Here is a 16,587-nt window from a genome sequence, read left to right as displayed (position 1 = left end):
GACCCCAGGATCATGACCTGAGCCAAAGGCAGACACCTAACTGACTGAGCCACCTGGGTGCCCCTAGAAGAGAGTTTCACTTGCTTAGAACTTTGGTTTTCATAAGAACTTCTCTATTTCACAGAGGTAACTGTAAAAGTAATATTGATGGAGACATTATAGAAGGTGACACTGAATGTGTACCTATCCTTAGATCAGCTCTATAACTAAATAAAAATATATTTTTTATACCTTTCAACTGCTTGCTATTTGCAGTTTTTTTCCTCCCAAATCTAACGTAAGTAATAGGAACAATACAGATAATTAAGAAATCTTTACAGCTTATTTCTGGCTAATTGGCATTTTCCTATAAAATATTTAAAACTTAGCCTTTGATTTTCAGGTTCTCTTCTCAGAGAGTCATAGGTTTTGCTACTAGGAGTTCCCATGTGCAGGTGGGGCCTCCTGTGTTGGGATTATTTGGACATTTTCACAGATGCTGTCCAGCCACTGATATTCACCTGGAGTTGGGGTGGGGGGCTTGGTGTGCATTTTCTATGTTTAGATCTTCCTGATGTTATTCTATTTTATTTTATTTATTTTTTCCAAAGAAAGGGAAAGACAGTGTGCCAGTTCCCTTGCAGGCAGTCTTACCCAGCTAAAGCTGTCCTCCAACTGTAGTGCTCTGTGCAATTCAACTAAGCTCAGAGAAACACATTTGCAAGGTTGGTGGGGGCAATTGCCAGAAAATCTGCTTCAAACTGTGTCCTGGGAAGGATTTCTCTCTCTTTGGCCTTGAGAAAAGATTCTCACAAGCCTTCAGCAAAATCAGGTGGGTGGTTTGGGACTTGGAGCCCAGTTGACAACTACTCTACACAAGCATGTATGGTGCATGATCTGTGGCTGCTGTAACAAATGACTACAAACTTGGTGGCTTAAAACAACAGACATTTATTCTCTCACAGTCCTGGAGGCCGGAAACCCAAAATTAAGGTGCCAGTAGGATTGGTTCCTTCTGGAGGCTCTGAGAGAGAATCTGTGCCATGCTTGTCCACCAACTTCCTTGGCTTCCAGACCTAGCACTCCAATCTCCGCCTGTGTCTTCACATTGCCTTCTTCCCTGTGTGTCTTCTCCCCTTCTCTTCTCTTCTAAGGACATTGGTCATTGTGTTTTGGACTCACCATTATCCAGGATGATCTCATCTTGAGTTTTTTTTTTTTAAGTTTTATTTATTTAACTAATCTCCACCCTCAATGTGGGGCTCCAACTCATGACCTGGAGATCAAGAGTCGCATGCTTTTCTGACCAAGGCAGCCAGGCATCCCTCTCATCTCAAGATCATTAACTGCATTTGCATAGTCCCTTTTTCCAGATAAGGTCACATTCACAGGTTTTGGATGGATAGATCTTTACGGGGAGCCACCAATCATCCAGTTACACATGGTGAATTGGAAAGATGTCTCATGATCCCTGGGGTAAAGTGAGGCTTTGATTAAATGGCAGATGACAGGCATTGGGCACTCCTGAGCTTGTAGGATTCCTCCCTTGGTCTCTTTGTGGTCCCCTATTTCTGAAAGGTGGTGTGGCCTGGCCTGCACATTGCTGTGTCTCTTGGCATAGGGCTTCTCTGGCTATGAGTGCTGAGGGGCTGAGGGATTCATCTACATTTATAACCTCAAGAGGGATGCCTCTGTTCAAAAAATTTTAGTGGACTGTTAGAGCTTATCCTAGGCTTAGTAGTCTCAAACTTGACTAAGTGTAACAATCACTCAGGTTGTTTATTAAAAACAGAAATTCTCAGATCTCAACCTAGTTTCTAAGAGCTGCCATAACAAAATGCCACAGACAGGGTGGCTTAAACAACAGTAATTTATTTTCTCATAGTTCTGGAAGCTGGAAGTGTAAGATTGAGGTGTCAGCAACTTTGATTTCTCCTGAGGTTTCTCTTTTTGGCTTTCAGATAACCAGTTTCTCACTCTGTCCTCATTGGTCTTTCTTCTGTGCATACACACCTCTGGTGACTTCTCTCTTCTTAGAAGGACACCAGTCCCATTGGATTAGGGCCCACCCTAATAACTTCATTTTAACTTAATCACCTCTTTAAAGACTTTATGTCCACATAAGGTCATATGCTGAGGTACTAGGGGCTGGGGCTTCCACATCTGGATTTTGAGGGGACATAATTTAGCTTATAACACAACCCAAAAGATTCTGATTTTAGTAGGTCTGGGGTGGGGTTAACAAACTTTTTTTTAGCTATGCCCTAGGTAATTCCAAGTGGTTCAGGTGGTCAGAGCCAACACTTTGAGAAACAGTGCCCTGCTGGATTAGTAATCATACCGATGCTTGCTTTGGCTCTGTTTTTTCATCAGCCGGGTTCTTCTATACACCACATATTCAGCAATAAGTTAATGCAAATAGAAAATACTCCGTGACCCTTTGCAGACACTCCCCAAGACTGTTCTACAACTTCTGTCTTTGTCTTTGATCTGTTCCCATTTTATTTCAATGACTTTGAATCTGAGCTTGTTTTGCATCCTGCCTTTTGGACTTGTTATGACATTGACTTAGCCACATACCACTTAAGGATTTTGACTCAGACCCATTCTATTAGTGTTTTCCATACCTGGGATCAGATTTGCTGCTCACAAAGTAAATTCCAGGATGCACCCACTCAACTAACATCTCAGAAGTTTGAGAGCTTGGACATCTGAAACTCAGTGTCGTAGAGGTCTCTGAACTGCTTCCTGGGACTCAGGGAGGCAGGAAGCCAGGCAGTGACTTTGAGATGTCACCCTGGAGAAAAGAAAGGAGTATGTTAACTGATGTAAAGAGCCCTGTCCTCAGATTTATGCAGTTTGTGCCTCTCCCTTTGTCCTTACACTTTCTTAGACTTAAGTTTGTCCTTCTGACTCCTCTTCCCCTTTTATATTGTCCCAGATGCTCATTGAAACCCCGTTTTGACTTCATCAAAATATCTGGGTTGATGGGGAGAGGGCGCATCAAACTATATTTTTACTTTGGATTCTGTATTCTCCCAAGGGGTGGCCAGAGAGGAAAATGACATGGGCGAGGTATTGTGCTGGAGTCCATGCTATCCCATTTAATCTTTACAGCAGCTCTAGAAGCAGATAATAGTGTCTACATCGCACTCATGAGAAACCAGAGGCCCCTTCAGCTAGTAAGTGCTGCAACGCAGATTCAAACCCAAGTGTTAGTTTCCTTTCCCAAATCTGCCACATCATTTTTTATGGGTTCCTGAACCTTGGAGATATTTCAAGTTTATCTCTATGATATAAACATAGTGACATGGATATTTTATAGTCTTTCTGATAGTTCTAAAAACAGCTCTTTGTGGGTTTGTTTCTGTTGTCTGTTGATTTTGCTGATTTTCTAACTGTCATTGTTTTCCTGTGTCTTTCTGGTTATTTTTGTTTTGTTTCCCTTTTTAAAGATTTTATTTATTTATTTATTTGAGAAAGAGACAGTATGCATGAGCAGGGTGTTGGGGGGAGGCAGAGGGAGAGGAAGAAGGAGAAGCAGACTCCTCACTGAGTGTGGAGCCTGATGAGACTCAATCCCAGGATGGTGAGATCATGACCTGAGCCAAAGTCAGACTCTTAACTGACTGAACAATGCAGGTGCCCCTGTTTCTGTTGTCTGTTGATTTTGCTGATTTTCTAATTGTCATTGCTTTCCCATGTCTTTCTGGTTATATTTGATTATGTGCTGATGATTATACTTAAAAATGTTTGTGATAATAGTCGAAGGTTTAGAATATAGGTATCTCCTTTCAGAAAGTATGTGAATGTGCATCTTCTAGGCACTTGGGTAATCCCAGTATGGGATCACCTCTATTCAAGATCCAGACTTGATGTTTTCTGAACCACCAGATGACTTGAGACTTTCCATTGACTGCTTTGTTTCTGGCTCACCCTTCCCTTGAGGGATTAGTCTTTGGGGATCTTAGTTTTGTCTGTGTGTGGTCTCGGATTTCCTGCCATGTATCTCTGGGCTTTGACTCTTAACCTCACCCCAGGAAATAGGAAAAGATTCTGATTTCCTCAGATTGGAGAACTCCATAAGGTGAAAGTAGCTGCCATGCCTATCAATCTTCATTTCTTCGTTCTGCTTTGGCCTGATAATTCCCTATGAAATTGTCAGCTTTTCATTGTTTTGAGGATTTGCTTTTAAAATTCTATGCAGCATGCTTACTTGTTTTCATTAGGAGGGCTTGCTCAAATAATGTCGTCTGCCATTACCAGAACACGGAAATCTAGATGCTTCTATTTTTCCTTCTCACTCCTTCCTGGAGCTTTCTCTCTGTCATTTTTCTTCTGTGGAGCTGCTGCATTTATCACTGTCTGGAACCTTTCCACTGGTTCTCACCACGGCAGCTTGGGTCTGTGGATGAGTTGTTTGTTTGATAGCTGAACTGTTGTGCCACAGTCATGGATGTCTTATATAGTCCTAGTTAATCTTGAAAACAAAGGCTATCTCTGTTTATAAACTGTTGGGAAATAAATCCTACTGAAGCCGAGTGCCCAATTTTTAGCCTTTTGTAATGTGACAAACATGGGCATAATCATGGCACTTCATAAACCAGTAATTTGAGAAGATTGTGCACAGTATCATGAAATAATGAACTTCTAAAAGGTGTGTGTGTGTAGTAAAGAATTGGGTTTTGCCCAAATAACGGCTTGGCCTTTGCCCTCAGCTTTTGGGGAGGAAATCTATGTCATACCTGACAGAATGTCCTTGTTGAGGGTGGGGCTAGTAACATCAGAAAGACCAGCAATGTGACTGAAGGTGGGGGTTTTGGGTGATACAGTATCACTTGACCTGGAGTCTTAGTTCATCCACATGGACAACCAATTAATTAATCATGCCAGTGTAATGAAGTTACAATAAAAACTCTGGACACTGAAGCTCAGGTGAGCTTCTCTGCTTGGCAGTGCTCTGTGCATTGTCACATGTCCATCCCAGGACTCCTAGGGGAGCGGATGATTGAAGCTTCATGTTTGGAGCCCTTCTGTCGCTGACCTATTCATTTCTTCCTTTGGCTGATGTTGACTTGTATCCCTTGCCGTAATAAGCCACAACTATGAGTATAATGGGTTTCAGAGAGTTCTGTGAGTTCTTCTAGCAAATTATTGAAACTGAGGGTGGTTTGGGGAACCCCTTGAACTTGTAGTTTTGTCAGAAATGAGGGCGGTCTGATGAAAGACTATTCCCTCAACCTTCTCAGTTCAGCTAAACCTGGGCAGTGTGTGTGTGTGTGTGTGTGTGTGTCCATTTAGTTTGGACTAAATGGACACTGGTGCAGGGTTCTTCTAATTAGAACAGCCTAAGACTTTGATATATTAGCAAGTCTTAGACATTTTTCTCCTTGCATCTTTATATGCAAACTGCTGACTGTGAGGCCTTTTCCACTGGCCTTTGAGTCCAAAACCAAACTCTGGCTCTGTATGTTTGTCATTTTTATCCCAGTGTGTTTTGTACCCATCCATAGTCCCTGCCAGTCTGTGTTTACTTTGCCTGCAAACTCTGGTTCAAGAAAGAAAGAGAACTCACAGAAGTGATTTTTTCCCTTCTCATATTTGGGACCTCATAAATCACACTGACAAGAAATGTGATGATGGTCTCTTTCTGTTCTTGAGATTGGAAGAGGAGAGGCATGCAGGCTCTAGCACGGTTTTGTCATTTTTCCCGGTGGTAGCACAATGAGAAGGATTCCAGCAGGCCAGCTCCTCAGCCCTAACCACGTAACTCTCTATCTGAATGTTCCTGCAATGAAAACACAGAGACACCCACCAGGATCATTGGGGCACTTTAGTACCTGCTGCTGAACTCCTGGCAGTTATCAATGAACCTGTCAGCATTTCCCTTTTGTTCCCTTGCAAGCAGGCAAGGCATCGTTTTTATCCCCTGGTTGAGCATATGAATCAATCCTTTGTGCATGTTCCGTGGGACTGTGCGTGTTTGCAGAAGCTGTCTAGCTTTCTACCCGGCAGGCTTTCATGTCGGGCAGTAGTTCTGCAAATGAGAAAAAAACTATGCAGATTCTCCCATGTCCCCAGACTGAATTCTAAGGCAGAAAAAGGAGATGGCTATTTTCTGACCTGGTACTTGGTTTTGGTTATTTTAATTCTTAGATGTATGCCATGCAGAACTTAAGTTAGTTATAAAATTATTTTTAAAAATTGGTATTTTGCAGTTGTGGTTGACAGAGAGGGGAGGAGACACAAATGGCAATGTGGACAAGTAGAAGAAGGAGTATCTATACATGTTTTAATTCCTGCAAAACTTGATGTGCTTGAATCTTATATATTTCATTTTCCAACCATACTTTATTTAAAAAAAGCCAATCTAGCTTGGCTTAATTCCTGCCTCGAGGCCATTCATAAGGCACTCTCTAAGTACAGTGCTTTGCATGCCTCCATGCACAAAGGCAGAGGGATTAGGTATCAATTAACTGCTCAGGAACCTTTTGTCTACGGAGTATCCATAGTCAAAAAAAAAAAAAGAAAGAAATTCCAAGATGATTCAGAATGTACACATGTGTCATAGTTTATTGTTATAGTTCCTCTAAAAGACCCCCCAAATACAGATTTACAATGAAAAAGGTAGAGTAGATCTTGCTTTGCTAATGCTAGAAGAGTCATTGTGGTTGAGAATGATCCCTAATATTGTTAAAATTTAGTATATCATATGAATGTTCATTTTCACCCAACTTATTTAGGAATATGTCTATCTTGTAAAGGAAACATGTCTTTTTATTTAATTTCTGCATTGGGAAATAGATATTAGTGCATCCCATATATAGAATTTACTTATTCTGGTTTTAAAAGAAATGCTCAATGCAACAATTCATGCAACCCCAGAGTTTTGTTTTGTTTTGTTTTTGCCATACTTGAAATATTAAATTAAAATACTAATTACTAAATATTAATGCTAAAATAATATTTATTAAAATGTTTAAAATACTAAAAAATGAGTTAAATTCCCTAACATGATGGAAATCAGTGTAAAACTACTTAGAAAATTCTCTACATTTTGACATCTTACTATAGCAGGCCATGGATAGGCTTTGGGGTATCCACAAATGAAATCATATAGAATATTGTGTATGTGCATATGTGTATTTGGAGGAGAGATGGCCCATTGCTTTGGCTCTTCGAGGGTTTAAACACCACTCCGAGTTTAGATGTTGGGCAGAGGGGATGCCATAACATTTTGTGCCTACTCAGTCTAAGATATATGTACAACCAGAGCTGTATGTTGATCCTTTTCACTTTAGGGTCCTATTTCCAGAATTATAATACATGGCTCAGTTTGGTCATAGGGACACAAGGTAATAGCTGGGGCTGCCTCAGCCTTAGTATTATCACCTCTTCCAATTTACTTAGTGATGGACTTTCTGGATTATCTGGAGGTTGCATTTAGAAGCTGAGCAGTGTCTTTTCTTTCTTTTTTTTTAAAGAATATTTTATTATTTATTTTTTAATTTTATTTTATTTAAATTCAGTTACTTAACATACAGTGTAATATATATTTCAGAGGTATAGTTCAGTGATTCATCAGTTGCATATAGCACCCAGTGCCCATTACATCACGTGTCTTCCTTAATGCTTAATACCCAGTTACCCCAACCCCCACCCATTTCCCCTCCAGCAACCCTCAGTTTGTTCCCTATAGTTAAGAGTCTCATGGTTTGTCTCCCTCTCTGCTTTTGTCTTATTTTTCCCTCCCTTCTCTTATGATCCTCTGTTTTGTTTTTTAAATCCCACATATGAGTGAAATCATATAATTGTCTTTCTCTGATTGATTTATTTCTCTTAGCATAATACCCTCTAGTTCCATCCATGTCATTGCAAATGGTGAGATTTCATTTTTTTGATGGCCGAGTAATATTCCATTGTGTGTGTGTGTGTGTGTGTGTATACCACATCTTTATCCATTCATCTGTTGATGTACATCTGGGCTCTTTCTATAGTTTGGCTATTGTGGACGTTGCTGCTATGAATATTGGGGTGCATGTGCCCCTTCTTTTCACTACATCTGTATCTTTGGGGTAAATACCTAGTAGTGTAATTGCTGGGTCATAGAGTAGCTCTATTTTTCACTTTTCGAGGAAATTCCACACTGTTTTCCAGAGTGGCTGCACCAGCTTGCATTCCCACCAGCAGTGTAAGAGGGTTCCCCTTTCTCCGCATCCTGGTCAACATTTGTTGTTTCCTGACTTGTTAATTTTAGCCATTCTGACTGGTGTGAGGTGGTACCCTTTGTGGTTTTGATTTGTACTTCCCTGATGCTGAGTGATGTTGAGCATTTTTCTATGTCTGTTTGCCATTTGTATGTCTTCTTTGGAGAAATGTCTGTTCATGTTTTCTGCCCATTTCTTGACTGGATTATTTGTTTTTTGGGTATGGACTTTGATAAGTTCTTTGTCGATCTTGGATACTGCCCTTTATCTGATAAGACATTTACAAATATCTTCTCCATTTCTGTAGGTTGTCTTTTGGTTTTGTAGACTGTTTCCTTTGCTGTGCAAAAGCTTATTATCTTGATGAAGTTGCAAAAGTTCATTTTTGCTTTTGTCTCCCTTGCCTTTGGAGACGTGTCTAGCAAGAAGTTGCTGCAGCTGAGGTCACAGAGGTTGCTGCCTGTGTTCTCCTCTAGGATTTTTTTTTTTTTAAAGATTTTATTTATTTATTTGACAGAGAGATAGAAGAGTATAAGCAGAGGGAATGGCAGAGGGAGAAGGAGAAGCAGGCTCTGCACTGAGCAGGGAGCCCAATGTGGGACTCGATCCCAGGACCCCGGGATCATGACCTGAGCTGAAAGCAGACGCTTAACCATCTGAGCCACCCAGGCGCCCTCCTCTAGGATTTTGATGGCTTCCTGTCTCACATTTAGGTCTTTCATCTATTTTGAGTTTCTTTTTTTGTATGGTGCAAAAAAATGGTCCAGTTTCATTCTTCTGCATGTGGCTGTCCAATTTTCCCAACACCATTTGTTAAAGAGACTACCTTTTTTTCCATTGGATATTCTTTCCTGTGTTGTCAAAGAGTAGTTGACCATAGAGTTGAGGGTCCATTTCTGGGGTTTCTATTCTGTTCCTTTGATCTATGTGTCTGTTTTTGTGCCAGTACCATACTGTCTTGATGATTACAGCTTTATAATGTAGCTTGAAATCCGAATTGTGATGCCACTAGCTTTGGTTTTCTTTTTCAACATTCCTCTGGCTATTTGGGGTCTTTTCATACAAATTTTAGGATTATTTGTTCCAGCTCTGTAAAAAAAGTTGATGGTATTTTGATAGGGATTGCATTGAATGTATAGATTGCTCTAGGTAACATAGACAGTTTAACAATATTTGTTCTCTCAATCCATGAGCATGGAATGTTTTTCCATCTTTTTGTGTCTTTCTCAATTTCTTTCATAAGTGTTCTATAGTTTTCAGAGTACAGATTCTTTTCCTTTTTGATGAGGTTTATTCCTAGGTATCTTATGATTTTTGCTTCAATTGTAAATGGAATAGATACCTTAATTTTTCTTTCTTCTGTCTCATTGTTAATGTATATAATATAACTGATTTCTGTGCATTGATTTTATATCCTGCCACATTGCTGAATTCCTATTTGAGTTCTAGCAATTTTGGGGTGGAGTCTTTTGGGTTTTCCACATAGAGTATCATGTCATCTATGGAGAGTGAGAGCTGAGCAGGGTCTTTAATGAATATAATTCTAGGTACTAGGGAGAAACTGTGTGTGTATGTGTGTTTCTTTGTGTCTGAAAAGTAGTAGATATTGAAAAAGATATTTATTGAGTAAATGAATGGAGGAATAAAACATATATCAAATTGAATGAATAATCAAATAATTAGAATGATATGTAATTTAACTTCTTGAATGGAACCCCTACTTGACTAAAAGAGAAAATTGGAAAAGAGCATTAAGAGGTTTTTTTCTGTGATCCTCTGTAAAAGAAAGATACCCAACTAGTTGTCAGCGATTTTTGTATGTTCACAAAAAAACTTCCCAGAGATGATAATTTTCCTCCTTTTTTTCTTTTCTTTTCTTCATTTTTTTTTTTTTAAATTAGCTATCCAGACTGATAAAGTAAATTGCAAAATATATTGTGCATGGTCTCTTCTGGATAACTTTGAGTGGATCCAAGGGTATAGTAGCTGGTTTGGTCTCTTCCATGTTGATTTTGAGGATCCTGCTAGACCTCGAGTGCCTTATCAGCCAAGGTGTATGCCAAGATCATCCAAAACAATGGCCTAGAAAAACATCCATAAAAAATGGCTGGCCCACATCTCTTGGAGAAGAGGCCTCTGGTTTTGGAAAAGATATCTGCTTTGGTGATCCTTTAGACAATCTCAAATTGCCTTTGTAATCATCTCCTACCAGCTGATCCGTGATTATGAAGTCTGAATATGGAATGCCTGGGGATATATTTAATGATGGCCTTTACTCTATTTGCATTTGGATCACTGAGGCTTTAAAAAAAAAAAAAACAGAATAGAAAACCACTGAAATTGATTTTTATATTAAGAAATCAGATAGACTTGAAAACTTCAATTTAAATCCTTAGAATTTTTCTAGAAAAAAATAATGCAAAATTTACAAAGATAGTATGCTCATGGTTTGCAGCCCTAACAGCAGGACCATGTATTATAAGAATACTTATTTATGAGCCTAGTTTTTCTGGTTATGTCAGCTATTGTTTGCTTTGTAGATCCATTTTCATGTGGTCCAAAATTCTTCTACTGTTTAGTATAAAAAATCAGAATTAAAAGTTAGTCACATATAGTTATGCATTCTATTCAACAAAGGGATTAATTGATGACACATTTAATAAAATGGATTTGTTGATGAATTTGGCGCATTTTCTTTATGCACGAACAAGTATGTCTTTCTCTTGCCTGATGAATTATTTTTGAAAAATAATAAATTAATAAAACAAATTAAACTGTGAATGGAAGAAAAAGTATTTGAGTGGTTGTTTAGCAGAAACAGAATTTCTACTCCAGAGTGACACCAATGAAAGGCAAAATAATAAGCAGGACATAGTCTCTACTTTGGGGTATTTTTTTAAAGTTTAAGATCTATAAGAACATTGATGACACCTAGGAAATACATGAAATATATGGATTGAATGACCTATGTGAGTGTAAGATGTCTACACATGTCTGAGATATGTATGGGGTTGCATTGGAGTTGAACATTTTACTGAGCTTCCTCAGTTGGGGTCAGTAGTAGATGGAGGGCTTCTTCTGGATGTAATGTGTCCACATTAGCAAACCTTTCACGTATATCTAATTTGGACCCTCACCTCCATATTTGAGTAGTATTTACTCAACATTCATTTGTGTATCATACTTGAAGCTAAGAGGTAAATATTATCACCCCCATTTTGCAGACTGAGAAACTGAGGATGCACTGATGTGGATTTTCCTCAAGTCATATCATCTTGTCTGCCAAATCCAGAACTTCTTTGGCATCAGCTCTCTGGTCTGTCCAGCACACTGTAGGCCCAGGTGCCATAGAAGTATTTTCCCCTTCTTTTGAATAAAGGAAAAAAAAACAAGAACAACAAAGGTGTGGGGTTGCCTTATGGAGGAGGAAGTGGGGAAGTGTTTTTCTGTGTTCTCATTCTGTTTCTCTGAGGAAACTACCCATACTTTGCCATTCCCATAAGGCCTTTGGCCCTGAGCAGACACTATGTCATTTTTAAAAAACACTGTGGTCAATTTCTAGATCGTTTTCATGTTCATAATCAAGGAATTATTTACAGCAAAGCACATTGTCTTGGTAACTTTGGACAGAGTGAGAAAGAAATGGTCATAGTAGTTCAATAAACATGGGTGCACTGGGGAAAATTATATTAAGATTAAAATGGTGTATATAGGAGATTCTATTACATCTTTGCCACTGTTTTGTTATTTTTATTGTTCAATGAGACATTATCTCACAATTTGTGTTCATTTAAAAAGCACATTTCCAAATCTTATTTCATTCCTCTCCTATCCAGCCCGTCTTTTTCATTTTTACTATGTATCTTATTTACAATTTATGTGCCCTCCTTATATTATCTTGCAAGATAACTGAGTTTTCCTTTTAATTAGGATGTTGTTTTGAATGTTATTTATCCTACAGGGCATATTTACAAGTTTTACAACAATACAAATGAGCACTGTATTTTCGTTACCAAAACCAGAAAATTAATATTCGCGCTGTAAATAAAATGATCTGTCACATTTGGTCTACCAGGTGAAATAAGCATCGTTGCTGCAGCGTGCCCTGGGTTCCTCACAGAGCAGGGGCTTTCTGCAGCTCTTGGCTGGGTTTCAAGGGCCAGCTCTTTGTCCCAGAAATGAATCAAACCAAGGGTGTGTCCTCAATTCGTCCTGCAAATTAGAATCGTCATGAGTTTAGGTGAAGAAAAAAATCTCCACCACCCAAAATCTAACAGCTCCTGTAGTAGTTTAATTAATGTTATTTGTAATTGCTTGTATTAGCATTTGAAAACAAGATGGATTGGCTTTTGCCTGTCAAGGAAGCAGAACTCCGATTCTTTAAATGGAAAAACAGGAGTTGTTAATTATACTTAAAAATCCATAGATACTGTACTCAGATGTCTTGAAGGTCATCTGAAGCTTGTAAAGTACATGTTTTATGTCTGTTTTATCTAAGGAGGGACTTGGATATCACAATGATGGATTGGATCTACTCGTATTTCTTTCTCTCTTACCTTCCTCCCTTGTTTTATTATTTATTTATTTATTTATTTATTTATTTATTTATTTATTTATATTTTAAGAGAATGTGAACACATGTTATTAACATCCCGGGCATCACTTCTAAAGAATTGTGGGGTTTTTTTGGGGGGGGCTAGTTTTCATTTTAGGGTAAGTTAATTCTGAATTGCTAAGAACATATAGAAAATAACAGAAGCCCATTTTCATTATGATGTGTAGGACTTTAGTTTTATAACTCCTGTGAAAACCAGCAGGAAATGTCCATCTAAGCCCTTTATTGAATGAGAAGGTACGAGTTCTCATTAAGAAACCCGTAAACTAAGAAGCTAGCAACCTTGGAATTTGGCAGTGGCCTGCCAGTCAGGCTTTTGTGCTCTGGGTATTTGTGTTCGGCCATAGCTTTTAATTATTTTTATGAACGAGGGAATAATGAATACATTTGTAATATATTGAAAAAATTCCCCAACACCGACTGACCAAAAAGTAGTTTTATATGATAATCCTTAAACACCAATTCTATTGCTCAGTGCTAGGCAGAGAGAAAATAGAATACTGAGCTTCATTACTGAGAGAGCAGAATAAATCAAAGCTGATAGAATTAATACTGTTTAATTACTAGCAATACACCTTACCTGGAGAACACATACTCATCACTGATGACAATATTTTAGGCTCTAGTTGTCCTGGGAGGGATATGGTACTTAGCACAAAGCATGATAAGCCTTAAAGAATGAAATTAGAAGAAAATTTGACATAGAGACACTTTATGGTGGCCTTCATGAGGTGAGAATACACCTTATTAATTGTGGCAGCGGTGAGATGGGGAGATGTAGAAGCACTGGGTTAGGGTCACGGGGAAGAGTGGTGCCTAATGATGAGAGTGAATGAGTAATGAGTGCTTCTTGTAGAGAGTAAATGTCCAGTTGTCCTCAGTTTTCCCAGAGTCTGTGTCACGTGACACATGACTGGCTTATGTGACCTTGCCCGAGAGGCTATTGGTAACTGGTATGAGGCAAATGTAGTGTACTTATCAAGAATGCAGTCTCTAGAGACAGTTCACCTGGATTTAAATCCTGGCTCTGACACTTACTAACCAAGCCACTTACTGAACTTCCCTGTACCTCAGTTTTTCTTTCTGTAACATGGGCTCCTCGTAAGGCTGTTGGGAGACATAAGTAACCTGATAGATGTAACGTGTTTAGACAGTTCCCAGGACATGGTAAGGGCACAGTTAGTGTGGGCCATTGTTTTTCACTCTCCAACTTGTTCACATGGATCCTTCAGCAATTTGTCAATTACAGTTTAGGTTTTTCTTCCTCTGGTTCTACCTCCATGTCTTGCAGACGTTTCTGCTCTGGTCAGTTGGAATTCACTGTCACTCCGATTTTCCCTCTCTCCAATTGTTGTGGCAGTGGTTTTCCTTGTGACCTCAATTCTCTGCCTGATCTAAGAAGAATGGCTATTATTCAGCTTATTTGGCTTTTTTCTTGGAAGAAATAACTTCCAAGCTCCTTACATATTGGGCCAGAAACAGGAAATTGCCATTGTTTTTGTAATCATTAGAATTGAAGGTTTCCAGCAGCCCAATCAGAACATATTTATTAAACTAAACTGTGCAATAGTTTGTGGAGATACAAACCTGCGCACAAGACAGCACTTCTTCTCCAAAGAAGTTTATGATCTGGTTGGGGAACTAGAACGGAGACATGAAACGATAACAGATGATGCCAGGTGAATTTTCTAGACAGTAGGAGTAGGGTGAGCTCTCTGCTAGATGGGGGTGGGCAAATGTGGCTTCCTGGACAAGGGAAATAATACAATATTAAAAAGAGGGGCGCCTGGCTGGCTCAGTTGGAAGAGCATGCGGCTCTTGATCTCGGGGTCCTAAGTTCGAGCCTCATGTTGGATGTTGATTACTTAAAAATAAATAAATTTTTTAAATGTTAAAAATATTAAAAACAATATGGTAATATAAATAATGTAAGTTAAAATATGGAAGTGGAAAGCATGAAGCCTTGGGTGTGGGAGGCAGTGCCCAGGCCAGTTCACCTTAGGGAAGCGAGTGGGAAGATTGGATGTGGACAGTCTGATGTTCTTGGTCTTGGTTTTCTCTTGGAACACATTGAAGATTTCTGAACAGGGTGGTGAAGATTTAAAAGCAATATGTTGAAAGATGGCAAAGAAACTAGGATGAGGGAACCAGTTAGAAAGCTGCTTGTAGCAGAATATAGTTGATGTGTTAAGGGCTCTATTTAAGGTAGGAAGTGCATATATGAAAAGTTAATATATAATTATAATTAATGTATGAAAAGTACACAGGATCTTAAATGCAACATGGTCTCTTGGATCAGATCCTGGAATAGAAAAAGAGATTAGTGGAAAAACTGGGGAATTCACATAAAGTCTTTAATTAATGGTGCTTTGCCAATGTTAACTCCTTAGGCGAATAAATAAAGCATGGTCAAGTAAGATGTTAACATTAGGGGAAGCTGGGTGAAGAATGTCTGAAATGCTCTGTACTCTTTTTGCAACTCTTTTGAGTTTAGAACAAATCTAAAATTGTTCCTCCCAAAAGTCTGGAAAAATGTACATGGAAGAGTTCATAATATATTCAGAGAATATATTAGGGTATAAGCATATATTATAACCTACATATACCAAGATAAAAGACAGCTGTCTTTTATAACCACTGTTATAACCACTGTTAATGTCTTGATATGTCCTTTTTTCTCTCTCTTGGGGTTGTGCTATTATGGTTAATTTTTTCTTCTTTATAATTTACTCTTAAGTTTTCATTAGTTAGCTTCTGTTTTCTTTTATTATTAGAATTTTTTTTCCTAAAGATTTTTTTTATTTAATTGAGAGCAAAAGTGAGAGAGATCACAGAGGGAGAGGGAGAAGCAGACTCGCCACTGAGCTGAGAGCCCGGCGTAGGGCTTGATCCCAGGACTCTGATCAGGATCATGACCCGATCTGAAGGTAGATGCTTAACTGACTGAGCCATCCAGGCACGCTTTATTAGAAAATATTTTTAAGGACAAACTTCAGTGGTCAAGATGAGTCAGGGCATGTTGGAGTCATGGATGTAGATAAGTCAGTGATGGCTCTGTAAGAGAACAATGATACCGTTGATGAAAACTGGCAAGCATACACATTCCTTGTCTAGGTGATACTTTAAACTCATCATGGCAATGAATATTTCTTAAGTACTTTTACAGTTTTGAGATATTTAAAAATTAATTGCTACATCTTGCTGTAATCACCAATATATTCTATCCCTGCTACATGTAATGTTTTTGTTTGTTTGCTCTCCTAGATGATGAACAACTTGAGGTCTTATTTATCTTAATATTTCCAGTACCTTGCATGATATCTGGCAATTCTATGCAATTTATAAATGTGTATTAAATCGTTGATGCAGTGGATGTTAGGTAGTCTGCAATGGAAACTTAAGATATGGATTGACTCATTTAATCCTTACAAGAACCATGAGGTAAATTCTATAGTTAATATCCCCGTTTTATAGATGAGTAAGCTGAGGCAGAGAGAAAGTAAATAACTTGTCTAAGCCATAGAGCTAGTAAACAGTGGAACCAGCATTGCAACCCATATATCTGTTTCCAGACATCAAAAGCTACTATATTCTTTCCTGATACCTTTGTGGCAGAATCAGGCCTGGCTCCCTGGTTATTTTCAGTAGGCCAGCCTGACACATAACTTAACCAAATTGCAACGTTTCAGTCTAAGATCCTCTGAGACTCTAAAACTTCAGCTGATTTCCCATTCCTCACAGCTACTCACTTCACAAAGTTGTGATGTGTAGTTTCTTTCTTTCCTA

The 16,587-nt window shown here is 38.7% G+C and overlaps 1 protein-coding gene across 1 annotated transcript in view; it reads left to right on the top strand.

Annotated features, from left to right (window-relative positions):
• Nucleotides 1-10,286, top strand: part of LOC118010165 (cytosolic beta-glucosidase-like) — a 105,026-nt gene extending 94,740 nt beyond the window's left edge. The window contains 2 exon segments of the mRNA XM_035004360.1: nucleotides 10,088-10,228; nucleotides 10,231-10,286. Coding sequence (XP_034860251.1) covers nucleotides 10,088-10,228; nucleotides 10,231-10,286 — 197 coding nt within the window.
• Nucleotides 10,287-16,587: the final 6,301 nt, after the last annotated feature.

This window comes from Mirounga leonina, unplaced genomic scaffold (assembly GCF_011800145.1).
Source record: "Mirounga leonina isolate KUSES-001 unplaced genomic scaffold, KU_Mleo_1.0 Mir_129, whole genome shotgun sequence".
Lineage (NCBI taxonomy): Eukaryota > Metazoa > Chordata > Mammalia > Carnivora > Phocidae > Mirounga > Mirounga leonina.
This window is presented reverse-complemented; position numbering and strand designations above follow the sequence as displayed.